This window comes from Orcinus orca, chromosome 1 (assembly GCF_937001465.1).
Source record: "Orcinus orca chromosome 1, mOrcOrc1.1, whole genome shotgun sequence".
NCBI classification, from domain to species: Eukaryota; Metazoa; Chordata; class Mammalia; order Artiodactyla; family Delphinidae; genus Orcinus; species Orcinus orca.
In genome coordinates, this window is record NC_064559.1 from 118,024,071 (window position 1) to 118,042,739 (window position 18,669).

Below are 18,669 nucleotides of genomic sequence, written 5' to 3' on the forward strand. Positions count from 1 at the left end.
CATTTTAAAAAGATCTACTACCTGTATGTGAAATATAATTCTGAGTTTGCTGTGCTTTATACATCTTGTATATTAAATTTCTTGAACTGTAACTGCAAAATTATTAGTCATTTCTATTTTCTACTGAGAAATCAGAAAAATTCAAACCCTGATTATTCCTTACAAATGCGTTAAAACATTTATGAGACCTAAACTCAAAGCAACTTAATCAAATTGCATTTTATGAAAAAATAATAAGGAAGACTTAGGCAGTCAATTTCTGAGACATCATGAAACTAAAAACATGTCCAAAAGAAGATAATAATTTATCTTGTAACTTTAGTATAGTCAAATATTGATTGAAGAGTTTAAAAGTTGCAGTTTTCAAGAAATATCTATTTTCTTCATTACTCAGCCATAAAAAGAAATGAAATTGAGTTATTTGTAGTGAGGTGGATGGACCTAGAGTCTGTCATACAGAGTGAAGTAAGAAAGAGAAAAAACAAATACCGTATGCTAACACATACATATGGAATCTAAAAAAAAAAAAAAATGGTTCTGACGAACCTAGGGGCAGGACAGGAATAAAGATGCAGACGTAGAGAATGGACTTGACGACATGGCAAGGGGGAAGGGTAAGCTGGGACGAAGTGAGAGAGTGGCATGGACATATATACACTACCAAATGTAAAATAGCAGCTGCATCGCACAGGGAGATCAGCTCCCTGCTTCGTGACCACCTAAAGGGATGGGATAGGGAGGGTAGGAGGGAGACGCAAGAGGGAGGGGATATGGGGATATATGTATGCATATAGCTGATTCACTTTGTTATACAGCAGAAACTAACACAACATTGTAAAGCAATTATACTCCAATAAAGATGTTTAAAAAAAAAAAGATTTTAAGCAGACTTATAAAAGTATAAAATATGACCTTACCTTTTGGAAAGTCAGTGAACTTTTTCTGCTCATTTCTCTTGGGTTGTTTGATATTTTAAATTTCAAAAGTATATTTAGTTCCATGATGATTTTTTAAAATAGGAAAAGTTTTATCTGGGATACCACACTCAGATAAAAATTCTAGAAATGTTTTTCCATTTCAAAATAGTGTAGAGTAGAATTATTTTGTCTACTGTTTAGAAATGTGTTAAATAAATATGGTATGAATTTGAATATTTTCTACTTACTACTGTATTTTAGTGGGTAAATCATTTTTGAAATGCCTTATGATTTGAAATCACGGATTTATAAAATTAAAATATTTTATAGTGGGGGGTTTGAAACTTTGAGAATACTGTTATTATTTAATAGAGGAAAAGTAAAAATAGAAACAAAAGAGTATCACTCTGACAAGTTTATCATACTTAACAGATTTGATATCTGTAGGTTCTGTTTACAACTAGAAACACTACTGGTATTGAATTCAGCAAAGATTTTTTTTTTTTTAATTTATTTATTTTAGGCTGCATTGGGTCTTCCTTATTGCACGCGGGCTTTCTCTAGTTGCGGCTACTCTTCATTGCAGTGCGCAGGCTTCTCATTGCAGTGGCTTCTCTTGTTGTGGAGCATGGGCTGTAGGCACTCGGGCTTCAGTAGTTGTGGCACTCGGGCTCTAGAGCGCAGGCTCAGTAGTTGTGGTGCACGGGCTTAGTTGCTCCGCGGCACGTGGGATCTTCCCGGACCAAGGCTCAAACCTGTGTCCCCTGCATTGGCAGGTGGATTCTTAACCACTGCGCCACCAGGGAAGCCCCTCAGCAAAGATTTTTGAATGGATCCCATGAGCTGCATACAGTGTGAGTCTCTCAACAATGTAAAACAGCCCCCCTCACACTGATAAAGTCCACTGTTTTATTGGGGAAAATGAAATGTAATCTGCCAAGTACAATACGACGTGATAAGTATGCAGAAGGTACAGAAGTGGTACAAATAAAGACCTAGTTAATTATGGCTTGAGAAGAGGCCTCTGTCATAACAAGCTTCACAGAGGAATGTTTCTTGAGTTGGGCTTTGAAGGAAGAATGACGGTTTGACAGGTGGATCAGAGAGCAAGGGCTTTCTAGGAGAGAAAACATCATGCCTAATGGGATCAGATATTAGAACGTTATTTTGAGAATTGCAGTTAACTTAGTAGAAGTAGGGCATAGGTTGTCTGAGAGGAAGTGGAGAGAGAAGTTGGGAGAGGTTTGCAGATTTCAGATCATGAAGCATCTACGAGGTATGCGTGACAACCTGAAGCTTTTGTGAACCTCCCAGAAGTCTAAGTAACAGGATCTGATTTACATTTAGAGATTTAACTCTGATGTCAATCGAGGGACTAGATTGTAGCAAGGAAAGACTGCAAGTCAGAAGATGAATCAGAAGCCTATTACAGTCACCCATTTGAAAGAGAGCAGGGACTTGAACCGAGGTAGTGCCAGTGGAGGAGGTTTCAAGGGGAAGGGTCGAAGTTAACACAAACAGAACACAGTGAGAGAGAGGGAGGAGTCAGGGGCACCTTTGAGGTTTTGGCTTAAGTGATGGAGGTGCCCTCATTCAGTAAAACATAAACAGGAACAAGAGTAGGGGTGCGGGTGAAGGTGCATGAAGTGTGGACATGCTGTATTTCAGGGGCTTGCGAGAAACCCAGGTAGAACAATTTAATAGGACATATGAGTCTGGGACTCAGGCGTGAATTCTGGGTTGAGCACATTCATTTGAGGGTGACTGTCACATTAGATGATAGGCGATGTTATGGCAATGGTTGTGATAGAATTCACAGAGTATATAACGTAAGGATAACAGAAGACTAAGGTGAAAATCTAGGGAATAATAACTCATTTCTAAGGTGCAAAGAAAGAAGAAGGTATGAAAGACAAATGAATAGGCAACATTTAAGATGAACTAACAAAAATAACAACAACAAACAGAAGAGCCTGATGTCCCTGAGGCCAAAGAAGAGATGGAGTTGTCAGAATCCAAAGCCATAGAGAAGCCAAGTTTGATAACAAGTGAAAAGTATCAGTTCAGGGACTTCCCTTGGTGGTCCAGTGGGTAAGACTCCATGCTTCCAATGCAGGGGGCGCGGGTTCGATCCCTGGTCGGGGAACTAAGATTCCACGTGTCATGTGGCACAGCCAAAAAAGAAAAAAGTATCAGTTCAGTTGTCAAGGAGGGGAATCTTTCTTAACATCTGGCAAGAGTGTCAGTGTGATGGTGGGGGATAGAATTCACATTCAACTTTGAAAGGAAAACCTTTCTGACCATTGTCTCATGTCCTTTTGATATCTATTTGGTCTTCTTAACAGTTTGAAAGTTTTGATGAAAACAGAGCCTAGTTAAATCAGATTTATCACATTATGGTGAGAATAATGATAAAAATGGTTTATTTGTAAAATGTTTTCTTATGTGTTGGTTTTAATTTGATGGAAGTAGTACTAAAATATATCTTCCAAATAGGAGCTGGTCAAACATACCACTGATCCTATGGAGAAGGCAAATTTGAAGCTGGCTCTTGATGCGATGAAGGTTAGACGAATGCAGCATTAACTTGTTTGTATTTCTAATTCTTGCCTAAAAACAATAGAATGTAAACTGTTAATACATATGTGTGATACGCTAATAGATGTTATTATAAGTATTTGCATAGGTTTGTTTTTGGAGGGGAGAGCTGGATATTTTTAACTGAAATCAGTATCCTTGCATGGATTTAATTGTTGGACAAAAGCATAAAACCAAGAGGTATATTAAAATAACTTTCAGTATTTATGAAAGTATGACAATTTCCATAACTACCAGGAATGATTTAATAGAATGGTTTTGTTTCGCATTCTTTTTATGGTTGCTAGTAGAAACCTATTGGCTTGTGCAAGCAGCAGTTTAGCTGATGACTTCAGAACATTGGTGTGACTTATTTTTCTCAAGTGAGGATGTCAGCCAGGTTTACCTTTTTGGATGCTGTGCACCAGTACAAGTGATCAGTCTGGGTTTCTATTTCAGGTAAATCTGAAAATCAAGCACTAGAAGTAGGTGAAGGCAGGCTTTTTGAACATATTGGGGAATCGGTAAAACCCCGATTTCCACGCTCTGCCGGACTTTTTGAAAGAAATAATATTTGTCCCTAGCTTAAAACATACACAAATATTTGTTGTCAAAACAAAATGCCAATGTGACTCTGCCCAGAGCAGTGCATAATTACTTCTCTGTGTCCTTGTGCCAGTTTCAGTGTTAGCTCTGTGTTTAGCTGACTTTAGTACCCTGTCAGGAAACAGCCCATCATTATTTATTATTATAAAAAAAAACCATACCAAGTTTCCAATCTTTTTAAAGAAATCGTTTATAGATATATCCTATGAAAAGTCGGGCTTTCATTTAGAACAAAGTTAGGAACTGCTTTTGCCTGAGTTCTGTTCCTGCTGTTGCAGATAAATATAAGAGGGTAGGGAAAAAAGAAAACCCAGAAAACAGGAAAAATCTGGAGCACATGTCATAAAAATAGCTAGTTACAGTATGGAAAGATTAGCTAATGTTTCCTCAAATTTGAGAAAAGACATTTTAAAATAGGTGAAGGCACATGGAGAAACAGGGCCAGCATTGTTTGTGCCCTTTAGTTCATTTTCACGCTCCTTGGTTTCTCTCCTCTCCTTCACTTCCCTTTATTAACTCTTTGAAATTGACCTGGCTTCCCTGACTGAACCCTCTCAGGAAGTGAGATGCTTAACTGGATGCAGACAACAGCCCTGCTAGATTCATTGTCTAACTTTTAGTTACTTTTTTCTCCCGGCTAATCCTTCATGATTGCCCTTATTCTAACCCAAGTTCAAGTGTGATTCTCTCAAGGTCAGTGTTTAGAATTTACATGCTCCCGACCTGGTTTCCTTTTTGTTGCTCTGCATGGCAGCATATTTTGTTTGTTTCTGTGTTTGATCCTTACTCTTCTCAGGGTTGTGGTAAATGACAAGGCTTCAGTCTTCCCAGCTATACTCCAGACAGTTTTAAATTGCTTTTGAGATGCAGCTTCGATTAGGTATTCATTTTATTGTCATTGAAAAGTTATAGTGGTAACTTTCTACTATTAATGAAATTAATGATGTTTTCTTTCAAACAGTGCTCATCTCTTGTCTAATCTTATCTTGCCTTCTTTTTCTCCCCTTCTCTTTATTCTTTAGGACTTGGCACAATATGTGAATGAAGTGAAAAGAGATAATGAGACACTTCGTGAAATTAAACAATTTCAGCTATCTATAGAAAATTTGGTATGTAATTATCATTCCATCCAGCTCCCCTAACCCACAAATTGGGGGATGTTCTAGCAGTTGTTTTTGAAAAAAAAATAGTTTACCTTCAAGTTTCTGTTGTTCTAGGTTTTTTCCGACTTCTGTTTGGCAGCATCCACGGGGATGAACGTTCAGTGGCACCTGTGATACATCATCGTCCAGGGACTTTCTGCCATTGCTTGTCCCTGTCACTTTAATCACACTGTGATGCCTGCCGCAGTCCCATTTTTTTTTTTCTTTTCCTTCCCTCACCCCCATACGTAACCATGGTGGAGTCCCGTTAATTTATTCATTTTATGTATATTTACTGGGTGACTGCTGTGTGCCAGACGTTTTGCTTGGGGCCGGGGCTGTAACTATGAACAACATGTTCTCATGGTTGAGGAGACAGTAAAAAGAGAGTCTAAAAATGCTCTCTCTATTGAGATGAATGCTGTGAACAGGTTGCTGCAACAGAGGATAGTGAGCGGAGTCCTAGTTTAGATAAGGTGCTCAGAAAAAGTCCTTCTGAGACATTTGTCACCTGAACCTGAAGGATGAGAAGAAGCCAGTGGCACAAAGGTCTGCAGAGAGAAGATTCCCGGCAGAAGCCATAGCAAGTGAGATGCCCTGAAATGGGAAAGAGCCAGGGCTGTTCAAGGAGCAGCAAGACAAGAGAGGCTGGAAATTGAGAGTGAAAGGAAGAAGGGTGGGCTCTGAAGTGGGGGAGTGGGGGCAGGAGAACTACACACCACAGCCTTGGAGGGCAAGGTGCTGAGTTGGGATTTTGTAGTGATTGCAGTAGGAAGCTAGTGAACGGTTCTTACCAGAGGGTTTCACAGTCTGATTTAAGTGTCATGAAAACCCTTTCATCAGGCAGACCAGTCAGAAAATCATTGAGGTCGTTTCAAGAGAGATGATGGAGGCTTGGATAAAGCTGTGGGGAGAGAAAACAGATAAATGAATAGATTTAAGATGCTTTTCTTGGTAGAGCAATTTTATTGCTTCTTCCTCTGAAACGTCTTTGGTCTGTCTTTCTTTCCACACATACAGCTACTTCCCCTTTTCAGGACCTCATCTGCCACCTTTCCAATCACAGTAGCCTCTGGTTACCTCTTCACATAGTTGCATTTATAGTTCTGCCTTTGATTATAATCTTGTCAAAGCCTAGAATATCTTTTTTCATTATTTCCTATCAAATTTCTTCAAGGTCCAATTTAAAAAAAATTCTTTCCCTAATCTGAAAGAATCCCTAATTCCTTCTCTTTGTAATTCCATAGCACATTGCCTGGACAGCTGTATTTTTTTTATATTGTGGTAAAATATATATAAAACATTAAATTTGCCATTTTTAAGTGTACAGTTTTGTGATGTTAGATACATTCATATTGTGCAGCTGTCACCACCATCCATCTCCAGAACTCTTTTCATCTTGCAAGACTGAAGCTCTCCACCTACTAAACACTAACTCTTCATTCCCCCTTCCTCCCAGCCCCTGGCAACCACCGTTCTACTTTCTGTCTTTATGAATTATTGGATATCAATACTTACCACATTTTTGTTTGCAAATATTTTCTACCATTCTGTGAGTTGCCTTTTCACTCTGTTAATAGTGTTATTTGTGCAAAATTCTGAATTTTGATGAAGTCCACCTTATCGATCTTTTCTTTTGTTGCCTGTGCTTTTGGTGTCCTATCTAAAAAATCATTACTGAATCCAATGTCATAAACCTTTTCCCCTATGTTTTCTTCTAAAAGTTTTGTAGTTTTAACTCTTTGATCCATTTTGAGTTAATTTTTGGAAACAGTATAAGGTAAGGGTCCAACTTCATTCTTCTGCCTGTGCATATCCAGTTTCCCCCAGCACCCTTTGTTAAAAAGGCTCTCCTATCCCCCACTGAATTGGTCTTGGCACTCTTGTCAAAAATCATTTGACCATATATGTGAAGGCTTATTTCTGGATGTTCTGTTGTATTACATTGGTTTAGAAGTCTGTGTTTATGCCAGTTCTACACTGTTTGGATTACCATAGTTTTGTAATAAGTTTTGAAATCAGGAAGTGTGAGATCCCAGCTCTGTTCTTTTTTATGATCGTTTTACCTATTAAGGGTCCCTTGCAATTCCATATGGGTTTTAGGATGGAGTTTTCTGTTTCTGCAAAAAATACAGATAAGAAACATTTATTTTTATACTTTCTTGTAGATCAGTTAATTCATTACATATCTTGTTTTATTAGAACGTAGTTTCATAGATGTTAGTGATATTTTCAGTCAGTTCCTTTTCCTTTAGCACCTTGTAGAGTAGGTGTTCATAAATACTTAAAACTTTTTATTTTCTGTCTCTGGGGAAATGACTCATTATTTTTAATCATCCAGTCAGAAATTTTCATTCTTAAGATCTTAGCTCAGAGAAGCCATCCTTGACTCCCTAGACCAAATTAGGTCCCCCAGATACGCATGCTTCCTCTGCTCTTCCATCACGGCAACCACATGTTTGTAATTATATTCTTCTGTGAGTATTTGTTCCCCCACTGAGCAGTATGTTTCACGAGGGCAGAGTCTATGTCATTTTGTCCTGTACCTAGTGGCTAGCACACAGTGGATGCTCAGTAAATATTAGTTGTTGTAACTTCCTCGTGATTTGCATTTTTCCAATTAATTCTCTCTTTTGGTAGCTAACTTCTCCGTTAGAGGTGTAAGTAAAATCAATTAATGTCTTCAGTATGCCTCCTGGGATGACCAAGGACAGGCTGTTTTTGAAAGTGTATCGTACAGACCTGAGCTTTTTAGAATAAGTGTGTTAAAAGGTAAAATGATAAAAGTTGTTATAAGATAGTTGTGCCTAGCAAATAGCCTCAGTAATGTTAATTTCTGTTTTTATGTGATTATGAAAAACTGAGACATGCACATTTTATATTTTAGAACCAACCAGTTTTGCTTTTTGGACGACCTCAGGGAGATGGTGAAATTCGAATAACCACTCTAGACAAGCATACAAAACAAGAAAGGTGAGAGGGATCGGTACTTATTTTCAAAATAAGTTATTAGGATCAGGAGATTGCGAAAATCTTAAAAACAGTTCCTCCAGGACAAAGGAGTGAAATAAAGGAATAAAAACAAGGGGTCAGATCGATCTGTGTTTTTTTAATTTCTCATATAGATATGTTAGGTATTCCCCTCTTTGTTCTGGTATCTGTTGATTTGCCTAAGTTTGAGTTCTTAAGAAGGAATAGACAAATATAGAATGTCAGCTAGAGTAAAAAAAAGTACACATTAAGATGAGAGTAGCAATAAAGCAATAATAGACAACTACTATAAAAACACAATTGTTTAATTTTATTTTTTGGTATGCATTTTAAAAGAACTAAAAACGGTACAACATGTCCTAAGGAAGTCCAAGTGAAGGCCATTTAGTGAGATTTTCTCGAGGGAAATTTGTAGGTGCAGTCCTTAAAGATTAGTTGAGCTAATTATGTGGTAAACTGATTTATTTAGTTGAAATGGCCATTTTCTGGAAACTTTGGAAACTAGAAAGTCAACCAGTAGGGGGCAGCATCAGCTCTTGCTTCCACCTTGATACCCAGGCTGTAAAGGTAGCTCCCTGGAGACACACATCCTTTTAGCCTCTCCCGGAAAATAGGCTTTGAAAGTGATGCAAGTAATAGAGCTACGTGAATGTCTCATTCTTACTGTTTTAAAAAAATGTATGCATGTTAATCACTGAGAGTTTTCGAAAAGATACAAATATTGGTATCGGATGATAGGATTATAAGGTCTGTTTTTTTTTCCCCCAATTACATTGCTTTTAGTAAGATAGAAGAGAAATATCAACATGTAAATTTAACCATCATTTCTCTAGCTTACACTTGGGTCAGGTACCACTCAATTTGTGTTTTAGGTTGTCCATTAAGTCACAAGGAGCAACATACAGGGTAAAAGTGCAGGTTCCACAAGTAGACCCAAGAGTGAATCCTGCTGTGCACCCACCGGCAGTGTAACCCTGAGAAAATTATCTAACTTCTCTGAGCCTCAGCTTCCTCCCAAGTTAAATGAATATGATAATAATACGTACCTCAGGAGATGGTCCTGGGGATTTAAATTGAGTCATCTTTGTGGAAGGGGTGAACGCTTCTCAAGACAATCTGTCTGTCTCCTAGTAACATCAGTAGAAGTTAACTGCTATTGTTGTCATTAATATTATTCCATCAATGTTTAGCTTTTAAACTGGAAGAAAGAAAGTACTAGCTCACGAACAACACTTTAGGGCTTCATTGTTCCTGACAGTAACTCTGCATTGTGCATAATGTTCTCATTATAATTTTGCCTATTTTTTAACTGTGAAAACTGAGGCACAGCAGGGTGATTCATTTAGTAAAGGGCAGTTCCAGGACACACAGTTCATTCTTTCAATGTGCACACTACCTTTGTCTTTAACTCACTGGATAAATTAAATTTTATCTGAGAAGAATTAATACACATGCTTCCAAACCGTTTAAATAAATCTCTCTCTCTCTCTCTCAGGCATATCTTCTTATTTGATTTGGCAGTGATTGTATGTAAAAGGAAAGGTGATAACTATGAAATGAAGGAAATAATAGATCTTCAGCAGTACAAAATAGCCAACAATCCTACAACTGATAAGGAAAATAAAAAGGTAAATTCTTGGAAATGAATAATTTACTCATAACTTTGACTATTCAAGGAAAGTATGCTAATACATTAATGTGAGAGGCCGCTTATCCATCCAGGTGTTTTTGTTTCTAGAGATTAATTAGAAGCAAGCCTTTGTGAGAAATAATTGGACAGTGCCACAGGTGATAATGATCCCCTCTAATGCCCTAATGATCAAGGCAGCAAAATGCACTTGGCATAGCAATTGTTCTAGATATGAAGTTGACTACAGTAGTCTTGATTGTTCACAGTTTGTCTGATGATAATGTTATGGGTGGTTTGTGGATGATTATGGTGGTGTGTTAGTGAATTTGGAAACATGATGTTATTAATCAATGATACCTATTAACCTGAGGAATATTAATTTTAACAGTGGTCTTATGGCTTCTACCTCATCCATATCCAAGGACAAAATGGGTTAGAATTTTATTGCAAAACAAAAGATTTAAAGAAAAAGTGGCTGGAACAGTTTGAAATGGCTTTGTGAGTATTTCTACTTTTAAAAGTGCTTTTTTCTACTGCATCAGTTTCTTATGAACAATGAACTACCAATAAACATACTGTAATATTTGTAGCATGTGTACAGAGGCTGTGAAAACACTTTGCTCTGAGCATGAGTGCTATGCTACGAGGCTGTCAGCTTGATAACTTTGGTCTCCTGGGAGAGATGTTTTGGTGAATTTCTTCAAGAAAAAGAAAGAGGGAGCTCTAACCTTCTGTTTGACTTTCTTCTCATGGGCATATTTTAATTCTTTAGCTTTTAGCAGCCCCCGAAAATATTAATTATTCTAATGATAAACTTTTAATGTAATTGCCATGTTTTATATATATCTTTAAATTAAGTAGAAATACTCCCAAACACATACACACACGTACATACATACATGCAAATATCTTATTTTTAATAGAAAGATTGATTTGTTCCTCCTGTTTGTTTTTAACTCATTTATTGTTTGAATTCTGGGTAAATTGCTTGACGTATTCAATGAATGCTTTCAGGGCTTGACTTCTCTCAGTGTTTTTTCCTTTTATTAAAGTGGAAACTCAACAAAGAGGTGGGAAATAAATCAGACGTGTTCAAAAAGGAATGCATACAGAGACGTGATTACACAAGGACATGTCATTATAGGAGTTTCTTTTCAGTTTTGAGGTTCATGGATTAAAAAGTGTATAATGACCCTTGTTATGGAAGCATATAGGTCACCCTGAAATTGAAACTGTTAGCAAAAGGTGAAATTAAGAAAAAACACTTCTGTGATTTGCTTCGTATGTATTCTAGCATTATTTACCTTTTGCAGACAAATTCTATCAGATTTTTTGTTTGCTTTCTCCTTTGTTTTGTTTTTGGAAATGCTCATGTTAATATAAAATGGAAATAGGATTAGAATATTTTATTGTAGTTCTGAGGGGAGAAAAATAGAGATTTTCCTTAGATTATTTTCTCTAACACTTTGAGACATACGATTGTGCAGCTAAAATAGTTTTAAGCTTATAGACAATTCTGGGTTCAGCAATAACCCCTGCCATGGACTGGCTGCATAGTCTTAGCCAATTTGTTTAACCTCTCAGAGCCTCAGTTTCCTCCTCTAAAACAGGGATAATGATATTTTGAATTCCAGATATATGTGTCAAGCAGAATGGTGGCCAGATAGTACAACAGCAATGATATGGTATTGAATTGTAAGAGGTATCTGTTGTTATCACTATTATTAATATTGTTTTGTATTTAGGATCCTAATATACCTATAGGGACTTATAAATTCAGAGGACATCTTCCAGTATACTATTGTAGTTTTTAAAATTTATTGTTATTGATTATAATAATTAAAAGACCTTAGTAGTTGTATGCATCCATAAAATGGCTATTCTACAGGGACCTTTTTGGTTTGGGTCACAAGTGAAGAAGTTGGTGACCTCCGCCCACCCAGTCTCTGATGAATTGTGGGCTACATCATAAACCTAGTGTGCTGTTGTAGTGAGGTTTCAAGTGATGGGCAATATTTGGACTTGAGCAGTTGGGATTGGAGTGACAGGATGCTGGGGTTGCTGATAATATGCAAAGGCAGAGCTGATCTCACACCTTTGCTCTTGTGGGAAGGATGCTGGGCTGGTATTTTCTTACGGGTTCTGTTCATATGATCCTTACGTGAGTGAAGGAATTTCTGCTGAGGAGGGAAGTTAAATTTGTTGTCCAGAGTAGGTGGGCTCCTTGGACTGTATTGATAGGCACATCACTTAATTGTCTGTTCACTTGCCATAAATCAAACAGCTAAACTCTGGATGTAAGAGACTCAACAAAATCGATGCTTATCTCTCTTTCTCATGGAAGAGAATCTGGGGTAGGTAGACAAGGGGTGGGTTGGGCTCTCTGGGGTATTGCCAGGAACCCAGGCTCAGATCTTCCTGCTCTGCCATTGTCAGCCTGGCTTCTGTCCTCAAGGTTGGTCACATGTTGTCCGAGATAGCTGCTGGAGCTCTAGCTATATAATCTACATTCTAGGCAGCAGAAGGTGATCCTCATTTTTAAGGATTCTTTGCAGAAATGCTACAACTTCTGTTACATAATACTGACCAGAACTTAGTCATGTGGCCACATCTGACAAGGGAGCCAAGAAATGCCATCTTCATTCTGGGCAGGAATATGCTTGGCTACGAATCAAGGTTCTCCTATTATGGAAGAAAGGAGAAATGGGTAGCTGTATGCAGCTATCAGTCGCTGCCTTATAGGTATATAGATAAGGGAAGAGTATGGGTAGCTTTAAATTGTTCCATCACAGGAAAGATGGCTGTACCACACACAGGGAAACTGGGTGGGGTTCTTCATCTTTGAGCCTTATCCAAGCACCTCAACAATGTCATTAAACATCCATTAAACTCTGTTTGTATTTTAGAGTTCCACTGACTTGCCCATGCAGATGGTGAGAGGGTGGAAGTACCCGTTTTTGAGAATTGCTCAAAGTCAAAGTTGAGGGCTTCTTTAAGCAGGGATTATGCCATGTATGGCATGTAAATTAAAATTAGGCAAAATAAAAGTCGGATTTTATTCGAGCATCAGAATATCCCATTATTTTATTTCTTCCTTTCTCTTTTGAAGCTTGTTATGCAGGAAAGTCCTGCTTCCAGCTTTCTAAGACAGGTCTTGCTTGTCTTGTGCTCAGGAAAGTAGAATAATCTAAGTCCTGAAGCTTAAGACTTTGCCTATGGCTCAAATTTTGCTATTTTATCCACTATTTAAAGTTCAAGTACTCTTAGTCTATAAGCCATAGAGAAAAAGAAGACTGAGAAATCCTGCAGCATTCATGACAATACATGATAAACAGTAAGCCTTGTGTCTCGCCACAGACCAGCTTCTTCCAGTCTCTTTGGCATTAACAGGGGCCCTGTGGGTCCCCCTAGAGCATTCTGGAGTGTCGCTTTAAGGACCTTTGAAAAGGAAAGGGAGGCATTGGTGGGAGGGGGGCAGGAAATCAAGGGAGGTGATATTTTAAGACTGACGAAATGCTTGCCAGTTCTATTTACAGAAGATGGCAATTCTGCTGTTTATAGGATGGTTGGATCATTTTTATTTTAAAAAATTTGCAAATCACCTTTAAGGAGTTTAGAATACTGCTCTTAATTTAGACTGTTATAATGGACCATAGAAAAGCATGAATACCAATAAACAGTAAGTATCCGGTAAACTCAAATCTCCCCAGAGGTGACCTAAATCTCAGCCTCTGTCCTTCCCAAGCACACCCCCATCCCCACTCAGTAGCCCTATTCTCTGACCTTCGTTGGCCATAGCCACTTCCAGCATTATCTGCATTGGATCACATAAACTTGGCAAACCTCCGGAAGAAAGGCTTCACAGAGAGAAAAGCAGCAGTGACCCACTTGGATAGGGGAGGAAGAAGGATGTCTTCTTTTCTTTTTTCCCTGTGAGAAGAAGTGGTAGCAGGACTGATTGCTCTGAGGTTGTTTGAACAGTCTTTGAGCCAAATAATGTTCAAGAGCTATAGTTCTGGGGCTCCCACTCTAAATAATATATTTATATCTTTAAAAGCCTAATTGATACACATTATTTATTCTTATTTATTTTCAGAAGGGCTTTTTGTCCCTGTTTCCCACAATTCCATTTAGTTATCTGTGAAATAGGATGGCAAATGTTATTTTATTAGCTTAGGCTAGTTTTCATAATGATGTTGGAAAGTGTGGATGTGAACGTTGCCCATAGCAATGTTCAAAATATTGTTAGGAAGCTATGGATGTGTTTCCCCCAAATCCCTTAAATCAAGTGTTTTTAATGTTTTCTCCTGTCAGATTTAAATTGATAAACACGTCATACCCATTTTATAGCTCAGGAAACTAGCAATGGCAGGAGTATTTCAGCACATTTGTACGAGTTCAGTGCTATAACATTTACAATAGAGTTCAGGATTTTAGTTCCCAGCAATTTTTTTAACCAGGAAGGGGCTAAAATAAGCACCTGGACTCAAATCCTGTTATCTAAAACTGAAATCAGGTTTCTTTTTTTCTTTTTTTCACTGTGACTAGGACCTGGAGGATCAGACAGTGTCCTTAAGTTTTCTAGAAATAAGTCAGAGTTGGGTAAAATAAAGAAATTGAGTAATAGAATAATAAGATTTTTAAAAGGAAAAGTTAGAGGAAGAAAAAGTAGAACAGGGGCAGAAAAGCATTGCGTATGGTAGCAAGGGGCAGGTTTTGAACCAGCCTCTGTAGTATTTATTGAAGGGAACTGAAAGGCCCTTTTGCCTGGAATTTCTTCTGACTGACTTCACCCAATTCTTGAAATTCTAACATTTTATATTTACTCCCTTGAATAAAGAAAGCCCCCTTGAAGATGCATATACCATTATTACCACACCAAGATTTCTTCACTGTGTGCCACACGCCAGGAACAGTGCCACATGGCTTACCTAAGGAAAAATAGCATAGAGACCATTAACGTCTGCTAAAATACGAGCCCAGCATATATTGTTAGCTGCTAAGACTAGTGGGAATGGGGAGAAGACAAGGAAAAGGGGGTATGGAAATTCTAGAGCTGGGGGAGGGGCTCTGGGACCAGGCTGCTTTGTCATCTGGAGGGGCAGCCCCTGAGCTTCGTTCCCTAGGATGAACCCCTGAAAAGAAGCGCTCTCCAAGTGGGGTGAGGCAGGGGCGGGAATGCAGCCATGAAACTTCACAAATCACGTTTCATCTGAGCCACAGTGTATCTTTCTAATTTATTCCCCATTTACTAACAGAAGGAATTTGAGGTCACTCACCATGGAAAGCACACATGCCACAGAATTAAAAAGAAAAATTTAAATAATCAGAGGTCAAACAGAACAATGTTTCAAAGCATTCTCCGCAGACTCAGGCTCCACTAGATAAGAACGTTTTCTTGAAATTTGCCTCCTGGAGTTTGAATATGAAAGCAAAGAGTATGTTTTTCACATTTAAAATATAAAATTATATTTTATCCAATATAATTTGTTTTAATCTAAAGGTATTTCTCAGAGATTCTGAATACCAGAAGGGTAATTATCAGAGGAAATTGCATTTATTCTCCCAATATTTACTAAGCATTTGCTTTGTTGCCAGACACTGTTGGAAGCCCTGGCTATATAGCACTGAGGGAGCTATTGCAATTGAATTTAATTACTGTAGCTTCTAAATATAATAGCGTTCAGTTAATATATAGTGGATTGTATTTCAAGACTGAACTCTTGATATTTCTATGAAAATAGTCTCTTCCTCCCAATCCCATCTATTCAAGTGTAATTAGATGGAGGGCCAAGATTTGCCTTTTCCCTCCACATGGAATCAGTTTCTCACCAATCTCTGCAGATTAAATCTGACCACTTGCTTGTAATCTTCACCCTCACCTCCCTGGTTTAAGCCTTCCACATCTCTGATTAGCTTCTGCATTCCCTGCCCCCTCCATTCTTCCAGAAGCATCCAGGGTGATCTGCTGTGTCCTGCCCTACTTAAGACCCTTTGTTGGCTATTTACTGCACTCCGTATAATATCAAAATTCTTACCAGGACCTCAGAAGGCCCTGCATGGTTTTATCCCACCCATCTCTTCAGCCACATCACACACCTGTTTGCCGTAGTTAGATTGAGTGCATTTCAGTTTTTGGAGAATATGCACAGGCCTCAGGCATTCAACCGTGAGCTTTCCTTACCAGATGGTCTTTCCTCTTGCTCCTTGGGTAGCTGGTTCTTTATCCTACTGATCTTGACTTTAAATATCACTTTGTGAGAGAGATCTCTCCTGACCACTATGCTAAATGAGTAACCTCACTTCCCTAGTATTCTCTCACCATTGTAATTATATGGCCAGACAAAAATTATCCAAGTTTAGTGTTTATAGCCTTCTAGAGACCCGACAATCCCCTCCTTGTTAAAGATAATCTATTACTTGCCTACTCTATTTTACCTGTCTTTTCTCCTCCAAAAGAGTAAGGATTCTTTATTACTTATTAGGAGAGAAGCTAAATTGAACTATTGAATACATAGATAATGTTGGGAGAAGGGAAAAAGAAAGCTTCATGGGTCTGGGAATGCAAAGAAAGTTTTGGGTTTTGGTATGAGTGAGGCTCTGGAATAGCTATGGGGTCTGAGGGGTTTGGAAAGGGGAAAAGGGACTTTTGAAATGCATTTCTGTAGACTCTGAATTATATTCCTTTTGATGTCCTTTGAAATGCTAAGTAAAGAATGAAATTGCCGTTTGGTTATTTGGTTGCCCTATGTATACCTTTAATGCCCCAAGGCCGAGCTGCCTGGGCCCTTGGATTGAGGGCATTACCATTAGATCTAGCTGTCTATTTCATGGCTATTCTCCCAGTGGACTAAAAACACCAGGAGGACAGGGATCTTGTCAATGCTATTCACATGCATGATCAATCCTAGCACAGTGCCTGGCACATAGTAGATAATCATATTTTTATTATAAATCTGAAATTCTACTCTAAGTTTTCTGACAATAAGGTCAATTTAAAAAAAAAAGATGAATTAAGAAATTCTTACTGTCTCACAAAATAATACAACAGTCCTTGAGGGAAAGAAACTTTCACTAGTATGATAAGAAGGCTTTATAATGTGGATCCTTAAGTAAGAGATGCAGAAAAACATGTTCTCCACGAGCAGCATTAGATTTTTTTGAAGTTCTAGAAGTTGATGTCATATATTATTATTTTTCTTAAATTATCCCTCAAAAATGAGGTTGTTGCAATTTTTTAAAGGCATTTTTGTAGACACCTACCTGATGCTTCCAGGTTATGTTTCTTTTTGTCCATCTATGTATGTTTCTTTTGGGCAGTCTTACTCGATGCTTAGATGAACTTAGAAAACCAAGCAGGATGGCTAATTTTCACATCACCTAGATTCTTTCAAGTAATATTGATCTAATCTATACTTCTGCTAAAAACTACAGAACAATATGCAAATCGTGGACCTCTTGCCTCTAGAAGATGTAGGGGATATAGAACTTAGACTGGTTCTAAGGTCTGAGATGCTCAAAGCCACCTACTTCCTCATATTTCTCTCTGTCCACACTCCCGATTCCTGACCTGCTCAATTTTTTTCCACCTGTCAGACTCAGAAGAGCGGCTCTGCTTCTTCTCTGTTTTGCCCCTGAAGTCCAATCACTGTCTACATGTTGTGATACTGATGGGCATCACAAGGGAGACTCATTTCACGTGCCTGTTCCCTCTCCCATTTCCCTGGTCTCCTTAACACCCTCAGTGGCACCTGGAGTGTGACCCTCCCCACCGTATGTTGCTCCCTGCAGTGGACCAGGACCTGACCTCACTGTTTCTCCTCTGGGGGGTGGCTAGTCAGGCCAGAGAGAGGGTGCCTCCCCTAGCCATCCCGGGATTTGGAGGGATAAAGCTGTGTTGTGTTACCCATCAATTCAGGGTTAAAAAATCTGGTGAGTGACTCAAGAGAAGTGGTCCTTGTTGTTGTTTGATGAGAGACCCATGTTTATGATATCAAAGGTTTGGCAACAGATTTGACATTCTATTGTGCAAATTTAAAAGACTGACTTTATGAGACTTTCCTGGTGGTCCAGTGGCTAAGACTCTATGCTCCCAATACAGGGGGCCCAGGTTCAATCCCTGGTCAGGGAACTAGATCCCACATGCATGCCTCAACTAAGGGTTCACATGCTGCAACTAAAGACCCTGTACATGGCAATGAAGACCTGTGTGCTGCAGCTAAGACCTGGCACAGCTAAATAAATAAATAAGTACATAAATAAATAAAAAAATAGACTGACTTTATTTATATTTTTGCCTAGATGGAGATTCCCCCAATATCTACATGAAGCTAAATCAGAGAATTCTATAGCAAGCCCAAACTACTGCTGCTCTGGCTACTACTGCCACTACTACTAGGATAATGGTACTACTGCTTCTCTCTCCTCTTCCTTTCCCTTCCTCTCCCTCCTCTTGTTTGCTTTCTTCATTAGGAGATCCATTGGGATCTTCTCAAATATATAAATAAGTACCTGTTGAGACTGTGAATTTCATCTCTTAGAACAGGGTCCAGAAAGTAAACATTTTCAGCTTTGTGGACCCTATGGTCTCTGTCACAACTACTCAGGTCTATCATAGTAAGAATACCGCCATAGGTAATACATAAATGAGTGAGTGTGGTATATTTCAGTAAGATAGGCTGTGGGCTGTAGTTAGCGACCCTTGTCTTACAGCAGAGAGATGATGATTCAGGCCTAGGGAATGTAGTGAGTATGTGTTGCCACAGAAGGATCTCAGCTCTACTGGTGCCATGCTGTGGCTTTTTGT

At 38.5% G+C, this 18,669-nt stretch overlaps 1 protein-coding gene across 8 annotated transcripts in view; it reads left to right on the forward strand.

Moving 5' to 3' along the window:
- VAV3 (vav guanine nucleotide exchange factor 3) overlaps positions 1-18,669 on the forward strand; it is a 395,385-nt gene that overhangs the window by 196,676 nt on the left and 180,040 nt on the right. For all 8 annotated transcript variants that reach the window (XR_004485033.2, XM_049700678.1, XM_049700676.1 and 5 more), the window contains 5 exons: positions 3,414-3,482; positions 5,123-5,209; positions 8,130-8,215; positions 9,729-9,861; positions 10,252-10,361. Coding sequence is in view for 7 of the 8 variants with exons in the window: in XM_049700678.1 (XP_049556635.1) it covers positions 3,414-3,482; positions 5,123-5,209; positions 8,130-8,215; positions 9,729-9,861; positions 10,252-10,361 (485 nt within the window). In the remaining variant the exon portion in view is untranslated. The remainder of the gene's footprint in view (positions 1-3,413; positions 3,483-5,122; positions 5,210-8,129; positions 8,216-9,728; positions 9,862-10,251; positions 10,362-18,669) is intronic.